At 50.0% G+C, this 15670-nt stretch overlaps 1 protein-coding gene and 1 long non-coding RNA gene across 3 annotated transcripts in view; one reads left to right on the forward strand and one right to left on the reverse strand.

Annotated features, from left to right (window-relative positions):
* The window catches only part of LPO (lactoperoxidase), a 48821-nt gene that overhangs the window by 15175 nt on the left and 17976 nt on the right, over positions 1–15670 (reverse strand). The window contains exons 1-8 of one of the 2 annotated variants that reach the window (XM_054457958.2): positions 14661–14816; positions 10340–10417; positions 9300–9387; positions 5750–5910; positions 4214–4331; positions 3700–3829; positions 2783–2989; positions 900–1224 (exon numbers count right to left, since the gene is read on the reverse strand). In XM_054457958.2, the coding sequence (XP_054313933.1) occupies positions 900–1224; positions 2783–2989; positions 3700–3829; positions 4214–4331; positions 5750–5910; positions 9300–9387; positions 10340–10415 (1105 nt within the window). In that variant the 5' untranslated portion in view covers positions 10416–10417; positions 14661–14816. Of the gene's footprint in view, positions 1–899; positions 1225–2782; positions 2990–3699; positions 3830–4213; positions 4332–5749; positions 5911–9299; positions 9388–10339; positions 10418–14660; positions 14817–15670 lie in introns of those variants that run through there. The other variant, XM_054457957.2, reaches the window with a different exon arrangement.
* On the forward strand, positions 7075–11715 carry LOC134738703 (uncharacterized). Its single transcript, XR_010124619.1, has 2 exons — positions 7075–8207; positions 8864–11715. It is a non-coding gene; the product is annotated as an uncharacterized LOC134738703 (long non-coding RNA).

The following is a 15670-nucleotide window of genomic DNA, read 5'->3' on the forward strand; positions in this document are numbered from 1 at the left end:
ATTTATCAATGAAGATGTTCATTACCTAAACGACAGCAACAAAACACAGGAAAACTGGAAATAACTAAATTCCCCCAAGTAGGGTTGAGAAAATAAATGATGGTAATATGTGTCATGAAATACCAGGCAGCCATTAAAAATCATGTCATAGAAGAACAGTTAATGGCATGGAGTAGATTAAGTGAAGACGTCAGGTTTTGGAGCATTATTTATAGTAAGACTTGATTATGTAAAACAATGTAGAACTGTATCTGTGACAGAAAAAATACTGGAAAATAAGCATGAAAATGTTAATGATGATTATTGGTGGGTAGTGGGATTGTGTGAATTTTCTTTTTCTTTTCTTTTATTTTCTTTCTTTCTTTTTTTTTTTTTTTTTTTTTGAGATGGAGTCTTGCTCTGTTGCCCAGGCTGGAGTGCAGTGGCATGATCTCAGCTCACTGCAACCTCCGCCTCCTGGGTTCAGGTGATTCTTCTACCTCAGCCTCCCGAGTAGCTGGGACTACAGGGGTGTGCCACCACGCCCGGCTAATTTTTTGTATTTTTAGAAGAGACGGGGTTTCACCATGTTAGCCAGGATGGTCTCGATCTCCTGACCTCATGATCTGCCAGTCTCGGCCTCCCAAAGTGCTGGGATTACAGGCGTAAGCCACCATGCCTGGCACTTTCTTTTTATTTTCTTTGTTACTTTTCTGGACTTCCTGATTTTGTTTTACAGTGAACATATGTTCTTGAATTCTTTATTCATCTGGGCCCTTCTGCTAGTCCTGGACCAGTGCTAGGGACAGCGATGGCTGAGTGTGCATTTTTCCAGAAAGATGACAAGAAGGGGGCAGTGGTAAAGCTTCCCTGGATAATCCCCTTGTCCTTGGGCCTTTCTGTTCCCAGGCTAGACTCACCTGCCAGGAAGCAGGGCACACGGGCAGTGGTGTTGATGAACTCACAGGGGCTTGGCTTCTTGCTGTCATAGGGCAGGTAGGGTAGTCCATGGTCTGAGACCTCCTGGTTGACAGCCATGAGCCCCAGGGGGCTGCTGAGGTTGCGGAGGCGGCTGGCCAGGCTTGGCTCGGAGCTGTATACAAAGCTGGCATCCAGGAAGGAGGTCAGAGCGTTGATCTGCTCTCGGGCCAGGGACTTGTAGGGTGGAGTGGGGCAGACGAACCCGGCTCGGAAGAAAGGCATGCATTTCCCTTGAGTCCTCGCCTTGGGGTCATTGGGTGGGAACTGCAGAGAGAGTGGGCATAAGTGACTGGGCAGGGGTGGAACAGCTGGGCCCTGGCAACCTCTCCCCAGGGCAAGTCTGGATGCAAAGATGCTGATGGCGCCCTCCTGGGACCCTGGTACCAGACACTGACCCCAGACACTTCTTGCTGACATTACACACCCTGGGTTCATAATATCCTGAAGTTCATTACATCCTGTTGTGTGAAAGAGCTGAGGGTAATCATTCAGTCCTCACAGTGAGGGCTCCAAATTTCTGGTGGGGAGGGAGTCCTGAGCTCCCTGGACAGGAAAGCAGGACACGAGGTGGGAACAGGTTTGTTAATAATTACTACTAACGACAGCTGCCATGTATTTATTTTGGACTTACCATGTGCCAGGAATTATGCATACTTTAACTCATCTCAGTCCTCAAAAAAACCCCTGTAAGGTGGACAATTCAGTTCCATTTTATAGATGAGAAAACTGGGGCTCAGAAAAGTTAAGTAAGTTGCCTAAGAACTTATACACTGGAAGGGAAAGATGTAGGATTCAGATCATTGGCTTCATTCCACAGTTTATGCTCTTTATAACACAGCACATAGCCTCGATTTATTCTTTGAGTGAATAAATGACTCTCCAACTGTAATACCCATGAATAATAAGAAAAGATGCATTGCTGCAAGCTCCTCTCCCTTCCGGATGGAAATCCCTACAAATCCCTGCTGCTCACTCGGATTCATCCAGGTTTCAGGTCCTTCTGAGTGGAGTTGAAGTCATCCTCCACAATGATGTACAGCAGTATAAACTTTATCATGTATAAAATGAATCTCTGGTGATCTTGGTAAAAATGTAGAATCTATTTCCTAACATCTTGGGTGAGACTTGAGATTTTGCATTTCTTTTTTTTTTTTCTTTTTTGAGTTGGAGTCTCTCTCTGTTGCCCAGGCTGGAGTGCAGTGGTGTGATCTCGGCTCACTGCAACCTCCGCCTCCCAGGTTCAAGCGGTTCTCCTGCCTCAACCTCCTGAGTAGCTGGGACCACAGGCATGTGCCACCTCGCCAGGCTAATTTTTGTATTTTTAGTAGAGATGAGGTTTCACCATGTTGGCCAGGCTGGTCTCAAACTCTTGACCTCAGGTGATCTGTCCACCTCAGCTTCCCCAAGTGCTGGGATTATAGGCATGAGCCACCTTGCCCAACTGAGATTTTACATTTCTAATAAGCTCCCAGGTGTTACCAGTGCTGCTGGGTCGGGAATGTAGACAACCTTCTCCAGTGTTCCCATTCTGCTATCAGTAGTTTACTTGTCCAGTTCCCACACTGGCCCTTTGTTCTTGAGAGCAGGTGCAGTGTCCTGTTCACTTTGGAATTCTCAGCGCTTAGTGTACTGCCTGGTATGGGGTGGTCAATGTCTATTTACTGAATAAACGGATGAGTGAATGAATGGACACGTGAGGCATGGGAAACTACCAAATCAGTATCCAAGATCTATCCAGAGATCCTAGCTGATGAGCTGGGAATGTCTGCTACATCAGGGTGAGCAGGAGGCTAGTCAGAGACGCCCAGCTGCAGGGCCCTACCATAATGGGGAAGCAGTTGTCTCCCTGGATACAGTACTCATCACACTGGGCTTTGGAGTACTCGCTACTCCCCAGCTCGGTGTCAGGGGCAAAGTCCAGGTCGTGATCCACAATCTGACCCCACTGCATGAAGAGCAGGGACCTGTTTTGGTCCAGAACACCCTCCTCATTCAGATAGCCAACAATCTTGTTAGATACCTCCCGGGCCTACAGATGGAGAGAGAAGGGGAGGGCAGATTAGAGGAAAAAGATCAGATGCAACTACAGCTTATTAACTACCTACCATGTTACAAGTACACTTAATCCCTACAAGGAGTTTGTGAGGTGGGTGGCATTAGCCTATTCTGTAAAGGGGGAGATTGAATCCTGGACAGGTGAAGTCAGTTCTCCAAGGTCCTGCCGCTACAAAGGGATAGGGATGGGATTGAACCCAGATCCGTATGACTTGATGACTTGCCAGGCCAGTGCCCTTTCCACTAAGAGAGGGAAAACAAAGGACAGGCTGCCTCTGAAATGCGAGCTATGGAGGTGCCAGGTGTCCAGGAATAGGAGAGGGGCTCTGGGTAGGGGCTGCCAGCTCGATAAGGCCAACAAATAGGACCTTCAGGCAAACAACAGCTGATGCACTCCAGGGGCGGGGGCTGGGGTAAGCGCGAGCGGGATGGGGCAGGGAGGCCATCTGCCCGGGAGACCCCAGGGTATCTGGCCTGCGGCGGCCGGGACGTGACGACCACGTGGCCGGGCTCCGGGCTCCGGGCTCTGCTGCCCTCTAGCGGAAGGTGGGGGTCTGTGCAGATCTCCATCGCAGCACCCCTGCTGCCCCCACCGATCCCTCCTCCTCCGTTCCCTGCGTGTTTGGGTAGTGCATCCCGTCCCCTTTGGCTTCCATCCTTCACCGCCGCCCTGCCTGCCCTCACCAGCGGGAGAGGGAAGCCGTTGCGCGTCTTCCCCGGCGTCCAGCCGAAGGGCAGGGAGAGCCCGTCCTCGTACTCCGCGGGCAGCCAGCGCGCCAGAGCCCTGTTGGCGGCGCCCAGCGCAGGCTTCCTCCTGAAACCAGCACGATCCTCGCTGAGCTTCGGCAGGCCGGCTCCGGGGCTCCAAAGCCCAGGACCCCATGGGGGAAGGAGCCTCTGCTCGAGGCAGAGGGGACGCAGAGAAGGGGGCCTCTCAAATGTGGGGTCTCTGAGCTGTCCCCACCCCCTGAAGGCGCGGGGCTCCCCCCGCCCCGGGGAAAGGTGCCGCTTCCAGAGACACATAGTGGGCTGGCGGGAGAGGGCTGGAGACGCGCGATCTTGAGAAGGTGGTGAAGGTGGGAACGCCAGCCCAGGTGGGCAAGACAGTGGCAGATCTGCCTGGAGTGCCCAAGGGACAAAGGCCTGGGCGGGGCGGGGTGGCTGGAAGGGTCGGCCCCCACACCCCAAGCCCCGCCACCTGTTGTTGCAGTCTCCCGTAATGGTGCGGTAAGGGCTGCACGGGTCGCATCTCACCACGGGAGCAGGAGCACCACAGCCCACCTCCAGAGACAGTGAAGTCAGGTCCAGGCTGGGATCTGAAACAGAAGGGACCCCAAAGGGACTGAGTTCTTTCTCCATTCACAGGCACCCGTGGGAGGCAGGAAATGGAGACCAGAGGTGAACCTGCATGTTTTGGAATGCATTCCATTCTAAGTAAGCGTTTCTCAAGTGGTTTCTCAATTAATCTGACAGCACATTAAGGTAATACATTTTATTCCCATTTTACAAGGAAGAAAATGAGAACACAATGTTCAAGAGACTTGCCCAAGGCCACATAGAGTAACTGGGAATGTCCCCAGAATTGCCAGTAATTCCTGGTATACCAGGTCCAGATTCATTTAAATTGACAGATCTTTCTTTTAGAATGGAAATACCCTGGGAGGTTAAGCATATGTTAGTATGAGTTAGTGTGATAAGACTGCTTTCTTCTAAAGCTTCGTTTACATCTGAAGTACCAAGCAAGCAGGGACATAGCTAGGACAAAGGTTGGGAAGGGACAGGTAATTTTTCAGTGAGGGGCAAGTGTTGTGGGAGGAGTGACAGAGTAGGGGGGCTTTAGGCATCAGAGTGTTCAGTGTGGGCACAGAGTGGAGAGAGATGCCCACTTCTGAACACATACCCTCATCCACCCTGGCGTCTGCAAGGACAGGGAGGTGAGGGAATCTGGCTCATGGGGACTTCTTCAGGGGGGCCATCTCTGAAAGGTGGCAGGATTTCAGCTCTCAGAACCTTTTGGATTTCAGAGGTCAAAGTGCTTCCTACTTCTTACCTTGTCCCAGTTTCCTTCTTTTGGAGCTTTGGAATTTGCCCGACTCCAGGGCCAGGTATCCCCCCTCACTTGATGTTTTCCCAGGGAGAACCTGCAGCCTTTTCCTCCTGTCAGGACCAAACCCCTTCCTCATGAGCCTCTGTGGGCTGTGGCATTTGGTTGGGGGTGAGAGTGGAGGGGATGGAGGAGGCCATGACCAAGCCATCAGTTAAGTTCATTTACTGATAGCTCCATCTTACCCAGAACAGATGGAAATCTTAGCTCCTGTGACATTATCCCAGTAAATCCCCCTGACACACATGGCTTAAATGTCCCCTCTACTAGAGGAAGTGGTGACACTGTGATTTAGGACAAGGAACCCATGTTTATTGACTTTAGCACTTCCTTTGGGCAGAGGCCAAAGGACGGTGTTATACAAAGAGCACCAATGTCTCCTCACTTGGAGTCGGCAATGTGAGCTTGCTAGGTTTCAGTTTCTTCCTCTGCAAAAACAGCATTGCCCTAGCTGTCCTCTAAGCCCCTCCTTGCTCTGCCAGTCTCGTCTGCGGGTCTAAGAAGGGAGACACAGGAGTGTTCCTCTGAGTGGATAGCTCTCGACAGGAAGTGCAGCTTTGGGTGGCCTCTGCTTTCTCCTGTGGGGAGATGACCCCTTCCTGCCACAGAGGGCTGGTGGGTTTTCTGTACCTGTGACATTGGTCAAGGACACCTTCTGCCTCAGTCTCTTTAAAGACTCCTCCCACACCTGTCCGTTGCGGATGGCTGTGCGCGTCCGGCCTTTGGCATGCTTGAGGTATTCTGAGAGCTGTCGGCTGGTGGGAGTCTCAGAGCTCATGGCAGTCTTCAGCCTACAGTGGAGGGAGATGGGGATCATGGCCTGGACCCTGTAGGAAGGGGGCTGGGGGCCGCTGGAGGGGTGGGAGGGGTGTGTGTACAACATGGCCTCATAACCCAGGCTGCTGCACTGTCCAATACAGCAGCCACTAACCACATGTGGCTATTTAAATTGAAACTTATTAAAATTAAAATTAAAAATTCAGTTTTTCAGCAGCACTAGGCACACCTCAAGTGCTCAATAGCCAGGTGTGGTTAGTGATGACAATGTTGGACAGTGCAGATATAGAACATTTCATCATTCTAGAAAGTTATCTTGGACCCTGCTAGCCTAAAGTGGGCTTAGAGCTGGACAGACACAGGGGTGGATTTGGGTTCCACCAGGATTGGTTTAATTATATGACCTCTGAGTGACTTCCCCTCATTTATGAATTGAGAATCACAATTTTCTCCCATCAGAGACTTCTGTATGGACTTTGGGATAGACTGACTGGGATTGGCTCCTGACTGCCACTTTCTAGTTGTGTGCCCTTGAGGCAAATTACTTAAGCTCTTTGTACTCAGTTTCCTTATCGGTATGATGAAAATAATGATAGTAACCTTAGGTTGAACCATGTTGTTTCATCATTTTTGACCTAGAAAACAGCTGTTTTCTACAGTTCGATTCAGCACTTCCTAGGATTTTGGGGAGGAATGAATGTAGGGCCCCCAGAGCTGCATCTGCACAGAGCACACACTCGCATGTGTGAGCATCACTGTCTCCATCAGCCGGGTCCCAGAGGGGCTGCTGCAAGGTATTTTAGAGTCCCCACCTCACACCATGAACAAAGGCAGGCAGGCCGCTGGGCCTCCCTGGGCTTAGCCTGTAAGGTCCCATCCAAGGTTCCAGATGTTCCTTCCTTTCCCGCCCCGCCCTAGGCTCTGCATGCTTCCTCTGCCTGAACACAGATTCACCAGGGACTCACCTCCTGCTCTGCCCTGGGGCTGGGCTCTGTTGGGGGCAGGCAGGGTCTTGGAAGGACCTCTTTGCCGTCTCCACAGTCTCCACCCCAGTCCTAGCCGTCATCCTCTCCCATCTAGACAGCTCTTACTTCCACTCCTGTCCTCTTCTCATTCGTTCTCCACAGGGCTGCTGGAGTGATCTTTTTAGCATAAAAATCAGACCATGCCACCGCTGATTCAAGTGTTCTAATGGCTTACCCTGGGGCGACACACCTCTCTGCTCTCACCTTATGCGTGATCCTCCTTGTCTCCTGCCTCCACTGGCCTTCCTTTTCCTGAGCACCCACGGTCTTTCCTGCCTCAGACCCTATGCTGTTGCAGTGCCTGGAATGCCACCCCCATGCCCTCTGCCTGGGTGGCTCCTTCCCATTCTCCAACAGGCTTCCCTGATCCCTGTGCCTAGAGTGGCATCCCTTGCCTTGTTTATTTCCTTCATTTTCCTTATCATAAATTGTGAGTCACTGCACTGTGTGTGTACTTGGGTAACAGAATGTTTAAGTGTGACTCGTTCTGTCTCTGTGAGGCCCCTGAGTCCAAGGACTCAGCGGGGAAGGGCTCCTCCACATTTCAAAGCAGGGCACTGGTTGGCCTGTGCAGGACTTGCAAAGGAGGTGTATGAACACCGGTTTTGTGGCTTTTATGCTGTCCCCCATCTTGAGGCTATAAAGAGATTGAATTTGAGGAGGGAGAGAGAATTTTCCTTTGGAGACATTTGCAGAAATACTGGGCACTTCCCTCCCAGCACCACGGGGATCCTCCTTTGCTAGTTTAATTCTAGGGAGAAAGGGCTTAGGAGGAGGGCTTGACTGTGTGTCCTGGAGTCATGGCTGGGGTTTGACACCTGCCTGAAGAGCAGTGTCCTGAGAGCACAGAGAGAGGGGCGGAATCTGGAATCTGCACTGCCTCAACAGCAGGGCGAAGCTGCTAGTCTTCTGGAGGCTGCTTAAAAGGGACCTGCCCCAAGACAGGGTGGGGAGGGGTGAAGGAGTGGGCCCAATGCTCCCAGGCAGAGAGGGTTAGAGCTGGGAGCCACTGGCCAGAGAATTTTCCAGATCACAGAGTTGGCAGCAGAATCTCTCTCTGAAACTAGGAAAGCACCCAAGGGGAGAGAGAGAGAGAGCTTCCTTGAGGACTGAGCTGTTCAGGGGATGTAGACTCACCACCCCTTTTTCCTTCCTCCCTCAGCTTAACCCCCAAGGAGCAGAAACCCAGGCTGGAAAGGAGGAGCCCCAAAAAGAGGGAGAAGGAGACTGCACTCTCTTTTCCCGCCAGAGGCCTCAAGCAGTTCTGAGCTGAAGGAAGAGAGCAGGTCTGGCTTTATCTTCTTATGCTGACACTTTAATTCCTGAGATAATCCTGGTCTGGGGACAAGAAGTGTCCAGAGCGTGTTTTATCATCTAAGTCACCAAAAAAGTTATCTGACGGCTTGAGAGTTCATTCAAGGGCTGAGGAGGAGTGAGTGGAGGCCCAGGTCCAGTGTAAAGGGACAGCGAGAGGAAAGAATAAGGTTACTTTTTTTCTCAATGTCTGCCCTCTCTCTAGAGTGTGCATTTCCTGAGGGAAGGCGCCCACGTTGCCCCTGTACAGGATTGGAGGGCAGTTGACTCTACTGGTGCCCTGTGGGCCCTGGGCTCTTCCCCTTGCTGCCACGGGTGCATCTGCTACAGGCTCACTCCAGTAACCTTGTTGGGTGCCTGCTTCTGAGCCACTGGAGTGGCCTGGCTGGGGGTGCCCGGGAATTCCACAGGTGTGCCGCAACACCTCTCAGCCACCTGCAAGCCTGCAGCCATGTCTGACGGATGTGGGCAGATGAGGGCTCTGCTCCCTCGCTCCAAGATGGGACAGGCTCTGAGGAGCAACTTCTGCTCTAGGTCTCCCTGTGGGGTCAGGCTGAGGCTAGACCTGAAGCCACTTTATTTGTCTAACCTCCCCCTTCACTTCTCCTGCTTCTTTACCCCATCACAGTTTCCTTGTGAGCATTCCCCTAATACGCCACCTGCACCTGAATGCAGGGCTCGGATTCGGCTTCCGGTGGACCTCGCTGAATCAATCAATATCAGCTGGATGAATGAAGAACTTTTACTGAGAGGCTTTCTGGGACTCTGGAATGCATGGCCCAAGGAAACATTGGGCCAAGTGGAAGAAAGTCCTTCTAGGGTTAGATTAGATGTCCTCTTTCAGGTGATGTACAGGCTGAAGACTTTAGGAATTGTGGGCTATTGCTCCTACTTGTCATGTACTTGGAGGGCTAGGAGGATGGAAGGGTAAGTTTTATCATTGTTTGCCTCATTGGCTCATCCGGGCTGGCCTAGATGTGCTTATCATGAACAGGAAGCCTGTGAAGGGAAGTGTGTGTGTGTGTGTGTGTGTGTGTGTGTGTGTGTGTGTGTGTCTCACGTACCTGGTTCGGGAGTCCAGGAAGGCCTTGTTGACTTGGACCTTGGCCTGACTCACAGTATCGGAGATGGCAGAGGTTCTGGTAGTCTGTGCTTGGGGTTGGAGTGGGGAGCAGGAAGTAGGATGTCAGACACCACTCCTTTGCGATGTCTTCTGCTTTTGTCTCCCTCTTTCTCAGCCATTACCCCCACCCCTCAAATCTGGGCAGGCAAGAGATCAAGATTAGGAAAGTTTCATAAGAGTCCTTAAGGGGAAAAAGCACAGAATGGGAAGAATACTCTTGGATCTTAAACAAGATGTCAAAATTGCTCTTTGAGATCTCACTAGAATGCCCAGAGATGGGATGAAGAGGGAGTGTGGCCACTCAGGGTGGCTTGGGCTACTGGACTGTGGGGGTTTTTCTGGTTCCTGGTGAGATGGTCTCATGGACTATCTCAAGTTCATCAAAGAGGACCCACTGATCACCAGGACCCTGACGTAGAGAAGGGGATGGCATGAGAGTAATGGTGGGATTCCCTGTTACCTCTTGTATTGGGGTCTGGAGCATGGAGGACAGGATCTGTTTTCTCAACAAGGAGAGTGTAGTGGGTTAAATAATGGCCCTCCCAAAATTCACATCTGCATGGAACCTCAGAATGTGACCTCAGAATGTGACCTTATTTGGAAGGAGGGTCTTTGTAGATGTTATGAATTAAAATGAGGTCATGCTGCCTTAGCATTGGCCCTAAATCCAATAAATGGTGGTTTTATGAGAAGAGGAGAGGACACACAAAGAAAAAGGCCATGCAAAGACTGAGGCAGAGATTGGAGTGTTGCAGCTACAAGCCAGGGAACACCAAGGACACCAGGGCCACCAGAAGCTGGAAGAGGAAAGGAAGCATTCTTCCCTAGAGCCTTCAGAGGGAGCACAGCCCTGCCAACACCTTGATTTTGGACTTCTATCCTCCCGGACTGTGAGAGAATACATTTCTGTTGTGTTAGGCCATCCAGTTGGTGTGCTTTGTGACAGCAGCCCCCAGAAAACCTGTAAAGGGAGACACTCACCTCTTGTGGCAGATGCTGCAGCCTGAAGCAAGACGAGGGAAGCCAGGAGGGCTGGGAGATGGAGAAGGACCCTCATCACTGAAACGAGAGGGAGGATCACACTATGAGCCTCTCTAGAGCCCAAGTGGGAGGGTTTGAATCACAGAAAGCAGAGAAAGCCCAAGGAGCGCCAGACACCCTAACATTGGAACAGGAAATGAGAAACCACATTAATGAATGAAGCATCTACCATATACACAGGCCCGTGCTAGGTACTGGGAGAGACGGAAAGAGGAGAAGCCATGGTGGAAGAGAAAGAACTCAGGCTTCAGGATCTAAGGCCCTGAGTTATCATTCTGCATTTGCTCCAAATAGCCCTGTGACCTTGGGCAGGTTACTTAACATCTCTGGGGTCCTGGCTTGCTATGGGAGGAGGTGGGACCAAGTGATCCAGAATGTTCAATTCTGCCCTGACAGCCTGTGGTCCGGAGATGCTGTACCTGTCTTGTCACAGGTGTGAGAAACGCTGTTGCCAAGGCTGGAGCCTGCCTTTGAGTTCCCCTCCCTCCTTCCCTCCAGGATGCATTGCTCCCTGCAAGCCAGTTTCCTCTGGTCCAGCCCCAGGGGAGAATGCCTGAGAGGCAGACACTCAGCACCTCCCTTCGGAAACGTGGCAGGGGCTTCCCCTTCCCTCAAAGTGCCAACTTGATGGCAATACTGAAAGAAAGTTATGACAAAGCTCAGAGCTCCCCTGAGCCCATAGCTGTGCCCCAGGATGCCTGGAAAGATTCCAGCTCATGGATTAACCCCTTCGCCATGAGCTTTAACTCTAAACGCAAGTCTTTAGACTGAAATTTGTGCAGCTTTGTTTTCTGATGAGGGTCTTCATTGGGCTTAGTGGAGCAGACCCCATACATCTTCTGAGGAGATTCTGGCTCCAGCCCAGGGAGGCAGCCACAGCGTGCAGATGGAATGATTGCGTGTTTAGACCATGGTCCTGAGAGGCTCCTCAGCTTTCACAAGAGTGCCTGGGCTCTCCCTGCAGCACAGCGTTCACTGGTGGAATCCAGAAGCACACCAGTGAGAGCAGCCTCAGGTTGCCCCCCAGCCATGTCTCCCCAAGGCTCAGCTCCCAGAGAGAAATCGTAGTTCTGGAGCTTTGCCTGACAGACCTCCCCGCCTGTCTTGCAGGCCCTCTCCAAATCATCTCCCCTTGGAACAGGCCAGACCAGGAGAACTCTGTATCTGGATCAGGTCATTTCAGCCTCCTTCACCCCTGCCCGCCTCCAATTTTTCCCTCTGCCCTTTTGTGGTCCCCCTAATAATTTGTATCTTGTTGTACGTTTTGTCAGCTAACTCTAGAGAAAGGGCAAGGCATGAATAAATACCTCTCTGGCCAAGATTCTCTCTGTTACTTCCCCCCACCCCAAGATGAGTTCTCAAACAGCTTGACCTCTCAGTGGGCTCTTGTCCTTACACTTGCATGGCCCCAAGGAGGAAGAGAGTCTGTGACCTCCTATCCCTCTGTCACCATACTTTGCAACTTCAGGGGACCCATTGCAGGGTTCATTGAGTTAGCAGAAATCTGCCCTTCAGACAAACAGAGATTATGGTTTTGGAGGAAAAGGTATCATTGACTTTAAAAAACAAACTATGGTAAAAAAACATGGCCAGGTGTGGTGGCTCATGCCTGTAATCCCAGCACTTTGGGAGGCTGAGGCAGGCAGATCACTTGAGGTCAGGGGTTGGAGACCAGTCTGGCCAACATGGTAAAACACTGTCTCTACTAAAAATACAAGAATTAGCCAGGCGTGGTGGCAGACACCAGCAATTCCAGCTACTCGGGAGACTGAGGCAGGAGAATCGATGGAACCTGGGAGGTGGAGGTTGCAGTGAGCCAAGATTGCACCACTACACTCCAGCCTGGGCGACAGAGTGAGACTCTGTCTCAAAGAAAAAAAGAAGAAAAGAAAAGAACAACAACAACAAAAATCCACATAGCATAAAATTTAGCATCCTAGTCATTTAAACTCTACAGTACTGTAATGTTAGGTATATTCACATGTTGCACAATGGATCTCTAGAACATTTTCATCCTGTAAAAACTGAAACCCTATACCCATTGAACACCAACCCCCTATTTCCCCTTCCCGCCAGCTCCTGGCAACCACCATATCATTGATTTTTTTAAAGAGGGCTGTGGGCACAAGCATTCATTATATCATTCTTTGAATGACTAATGCATTTCATAATAAATGACAAACACAAAGTAAAAAGTTAGTCCATTTTTTTAAAAGACATCATCTGAGACAGACTGAGGAAGACAAAATCATAGAAGAAGACATGAAAGTTGAGAAATTTGAACGGGAAACAATACTTAAATACTCAATTCTCCTCTCCTCTTCTTTGGGACCCCCTTCATGCTCTCCTCACTGGAGAGTGGAGGAGGGGGTACTTCAAGGCCAGAGATAAATTATTTTCCCATGTCTTGGGCAGTGTTCCTGGTGGGTGTGAAGGAAGGGTGTGAACAAAAATCAGAGCCAGGTAAATACATGGTCATGTCACTGAAAAGGGGGTGTGCAAAAAGATTCTAGAGGGACACTGTCTGCAGCCAGAACCACACAGGGCAAGAGGCCATGGGGCTTTAGAGTGTAAGAGGCCAACAAGAGGCTTCTGTGATGTGTAGATATTTATCCACATTCTTATCAACATGGTGAGTGCAGAAACCATTTCCCAAGCCCTTCGGTTTGCAGCAAAGCCTGGAGCCTTCCCTGGGACATGAAGCACTATCTGGAGACAGAGCCACAGCCTTTGCCCCTCAAATGCCAGGCTGGTCCACAATCCCATGCCTCTACTCATGCTCTTCCCTATACAATACACTCTCTGCCTAATAAACTCCTATTCTTCCTTCAAAACCCAGACCAAATGCCACCTCCTCTGTGAAGTTTACCAGTTTTCTCCAGGAAAAGTTACATCGTTCCTTTTTCTGTCCTCCCACAATATTTCATCCATATCTCATATTACTGTCTTCACATCTGTTTCCCCTATCAGACCACAAACTCCTCAAGGGCTCCATATTATTTATTTGTTTTTCCAGGACCTAAGCATGTCAATACATAGTAGGTGTTGGGTGCATGCTGAATGAATAAAACTCCTAGAGCAGAGAGGTTCAGCATCTGGAGGTCGCAGAGGGAGAGGGCAGAGATGGTCTCTTGGCAAGCCTCTCACACTGTAATGTGCCTACTAATCACTAGGAATTGTGGTAAATGCAGATTCTGACTCAGAAGGTCATAGAAGGGGCCTGAAAGTCTGCACTTCCAGTAAGCTCCAGGTGATGATGATGTTGCTGGTCTGCAGACCACACTCTGAGTACCAAGGCCTTCCAGACTTTGGTTCTCAATGTGGCTGTGCAGTCACCGAGGAGATAGGGGGAAGGCCTGAGAAGGGATGAAGTCAGTGAGATTCTCTTCCATGACTGTAAACAGCCCTGTGGAGGGTGGTGGAGTGAGCCAATAGGAAAGCCATAATTCTTGCCCCATCACCCGCAGGAACACTCTCTTGATCTTTTGAGTGACTCCAAGATCAGGATGAGAATGAAGAGATAGCTCTTATCAAGCCCTCTAGAGCAGAAATAATCTACTTCAACCAAATGATTTGAGGCACACAATTGCATTAAAAAAATATGATTTAACCACCCCATTCTCCCAAAATGAAGCCTGCCTACTACTGCTGCATACAGGTCACACACCTGCTTGAGAGCCAGGTGTCCACGGGGCACTTAAGACAGCTAGGACTAGACATTGAGGGCAAACTAGACGGTCGGATCTGCTGCAGATGGCAGGCATGAGATGCTGGAAATGAGATGAAGACCTGACAGCTCCGGCTTAGGGAACCCCTTAAAACACTGCAAAATCTCCACTACAGTGGAGAGGCCAGATTTCATCACACTGTCTCAAGAACAGCACAGGGAGCACCATTCTGTCACTGTTTTCCGCCAAATTCCTGTGTGACTCTGGACACATTAAATTGCTTAGGTCTCAGTTCCTAAACAAGGTGGGTAAGAGAGGTCTATGGTACCTTCCAGCCCTAAGAGTTTATGATTCTCTGACATAGTTTTCAGATACAGAAAAGCCTTTTTCCCCCACGGTGGTGGGGGGAGGCTTAATTACATTCTCTCTTATACCAAACAAGGGGAGTGTGCCATGGGGTGGCTAAAGCTGGCACCAGAAAGTGCCTGATAGAGACAAGTCCAAATCCAGTGTTAAGCTTTCTGAGAAGACGTTAGGAAATTCCATCATCAACTTTGCAGAAACCAGGAAAGATGAAAGTGGACGAGTCTTACCTGCCCAGTGCCTTGTCTTTTCACGGCAGCCAGGGAGTTGCTCTGCTTGGAGGAGCTGGTCTTTTATACCTTCCAGCAAGAATTTATTTCTGGGAAAGGCCCAGAAGGAAAGATTTTGATGTGGCTTGGAGGAGACGCTGAGGCTTAGCAGGAAAGACCGTGTGACTCCGGGCAGATGCACCGGGAAACTGTAGAATGGCAGGGATTGGTTGATGCAATACCACTGACTGTGGGTGAAGCAACTCCTCTTTCCATTTTCCAGCTTAAATGCGTGATCCTGATCTAGTCCTGGAAGGCAAAAACTGCACGCCCTGAGCACATTTGTCCCTCTTAAGCTCCTAATGGGATCCGAATAGCTCTTAGAATTATGAACAATTATTAGATTGGTGCAAAAGTAATTGCAAAAACTGCATTTACTTTTGCACCTAGCTAAATGGTTCTCCTCCCCATTCATATATTTGCTGCCCTTTGATCCCTCCCTTACTTTCCACCCAATTTACTGTGGAATCCAGTGGATTCATCTTTTGGATTTAAAGTGATTAATAAACATTAATTTTTTTTGGTCAAAATTTCAAAATACTTTTGGCCACCAAGTGGTGAGAAGAGCCCTAAGCTTTCATTAGGATAGTGGGTTGCAGTCCCTGCCTCTGCCATTGTATGGCTCTAGGCAAGTCACTTCACCTTCTGGTGTCTCAAATTTTCTAGTATTGAAATCAATGGTTGTTTTTGGTGATTATTATGATTCTATGACTTCATGCCTTCTATAGGGTGACCCATTAAAAAAACTCCAGTATCTGGGAGGCCGAGGTGGGTGGATCACTTGAGGTCAGGAGTTGGAGACCAGCCCAGCCAACGTGGTGAAACCCCGTCTCTACTAAAAACACAAAAATTAACCAGGCATGGTGGTGCATACCTGTAATCCCAGCTACCTGGGAGGCTGAGGTGGGAGAATCACTTGAACCTGGGAGGCAGGGGTTGCAGTGAGCCAAGATCATGCCATTGCACTCCAG

This window comes from Pongo pygmaeus, chromosome 19 (assembly GCF_028885625.2).
Source record: "Pongo pygmaeus isolate AG05252 chromosome 19, NHGRI_mPonPyg2-v2.0_pri, whole genome shotgun sequence".
NCBI lineage: Eukaryota > Metazoa > Chordata > Mammalia > Primates > Hominidae > Pongo > Pongo pygmaeus.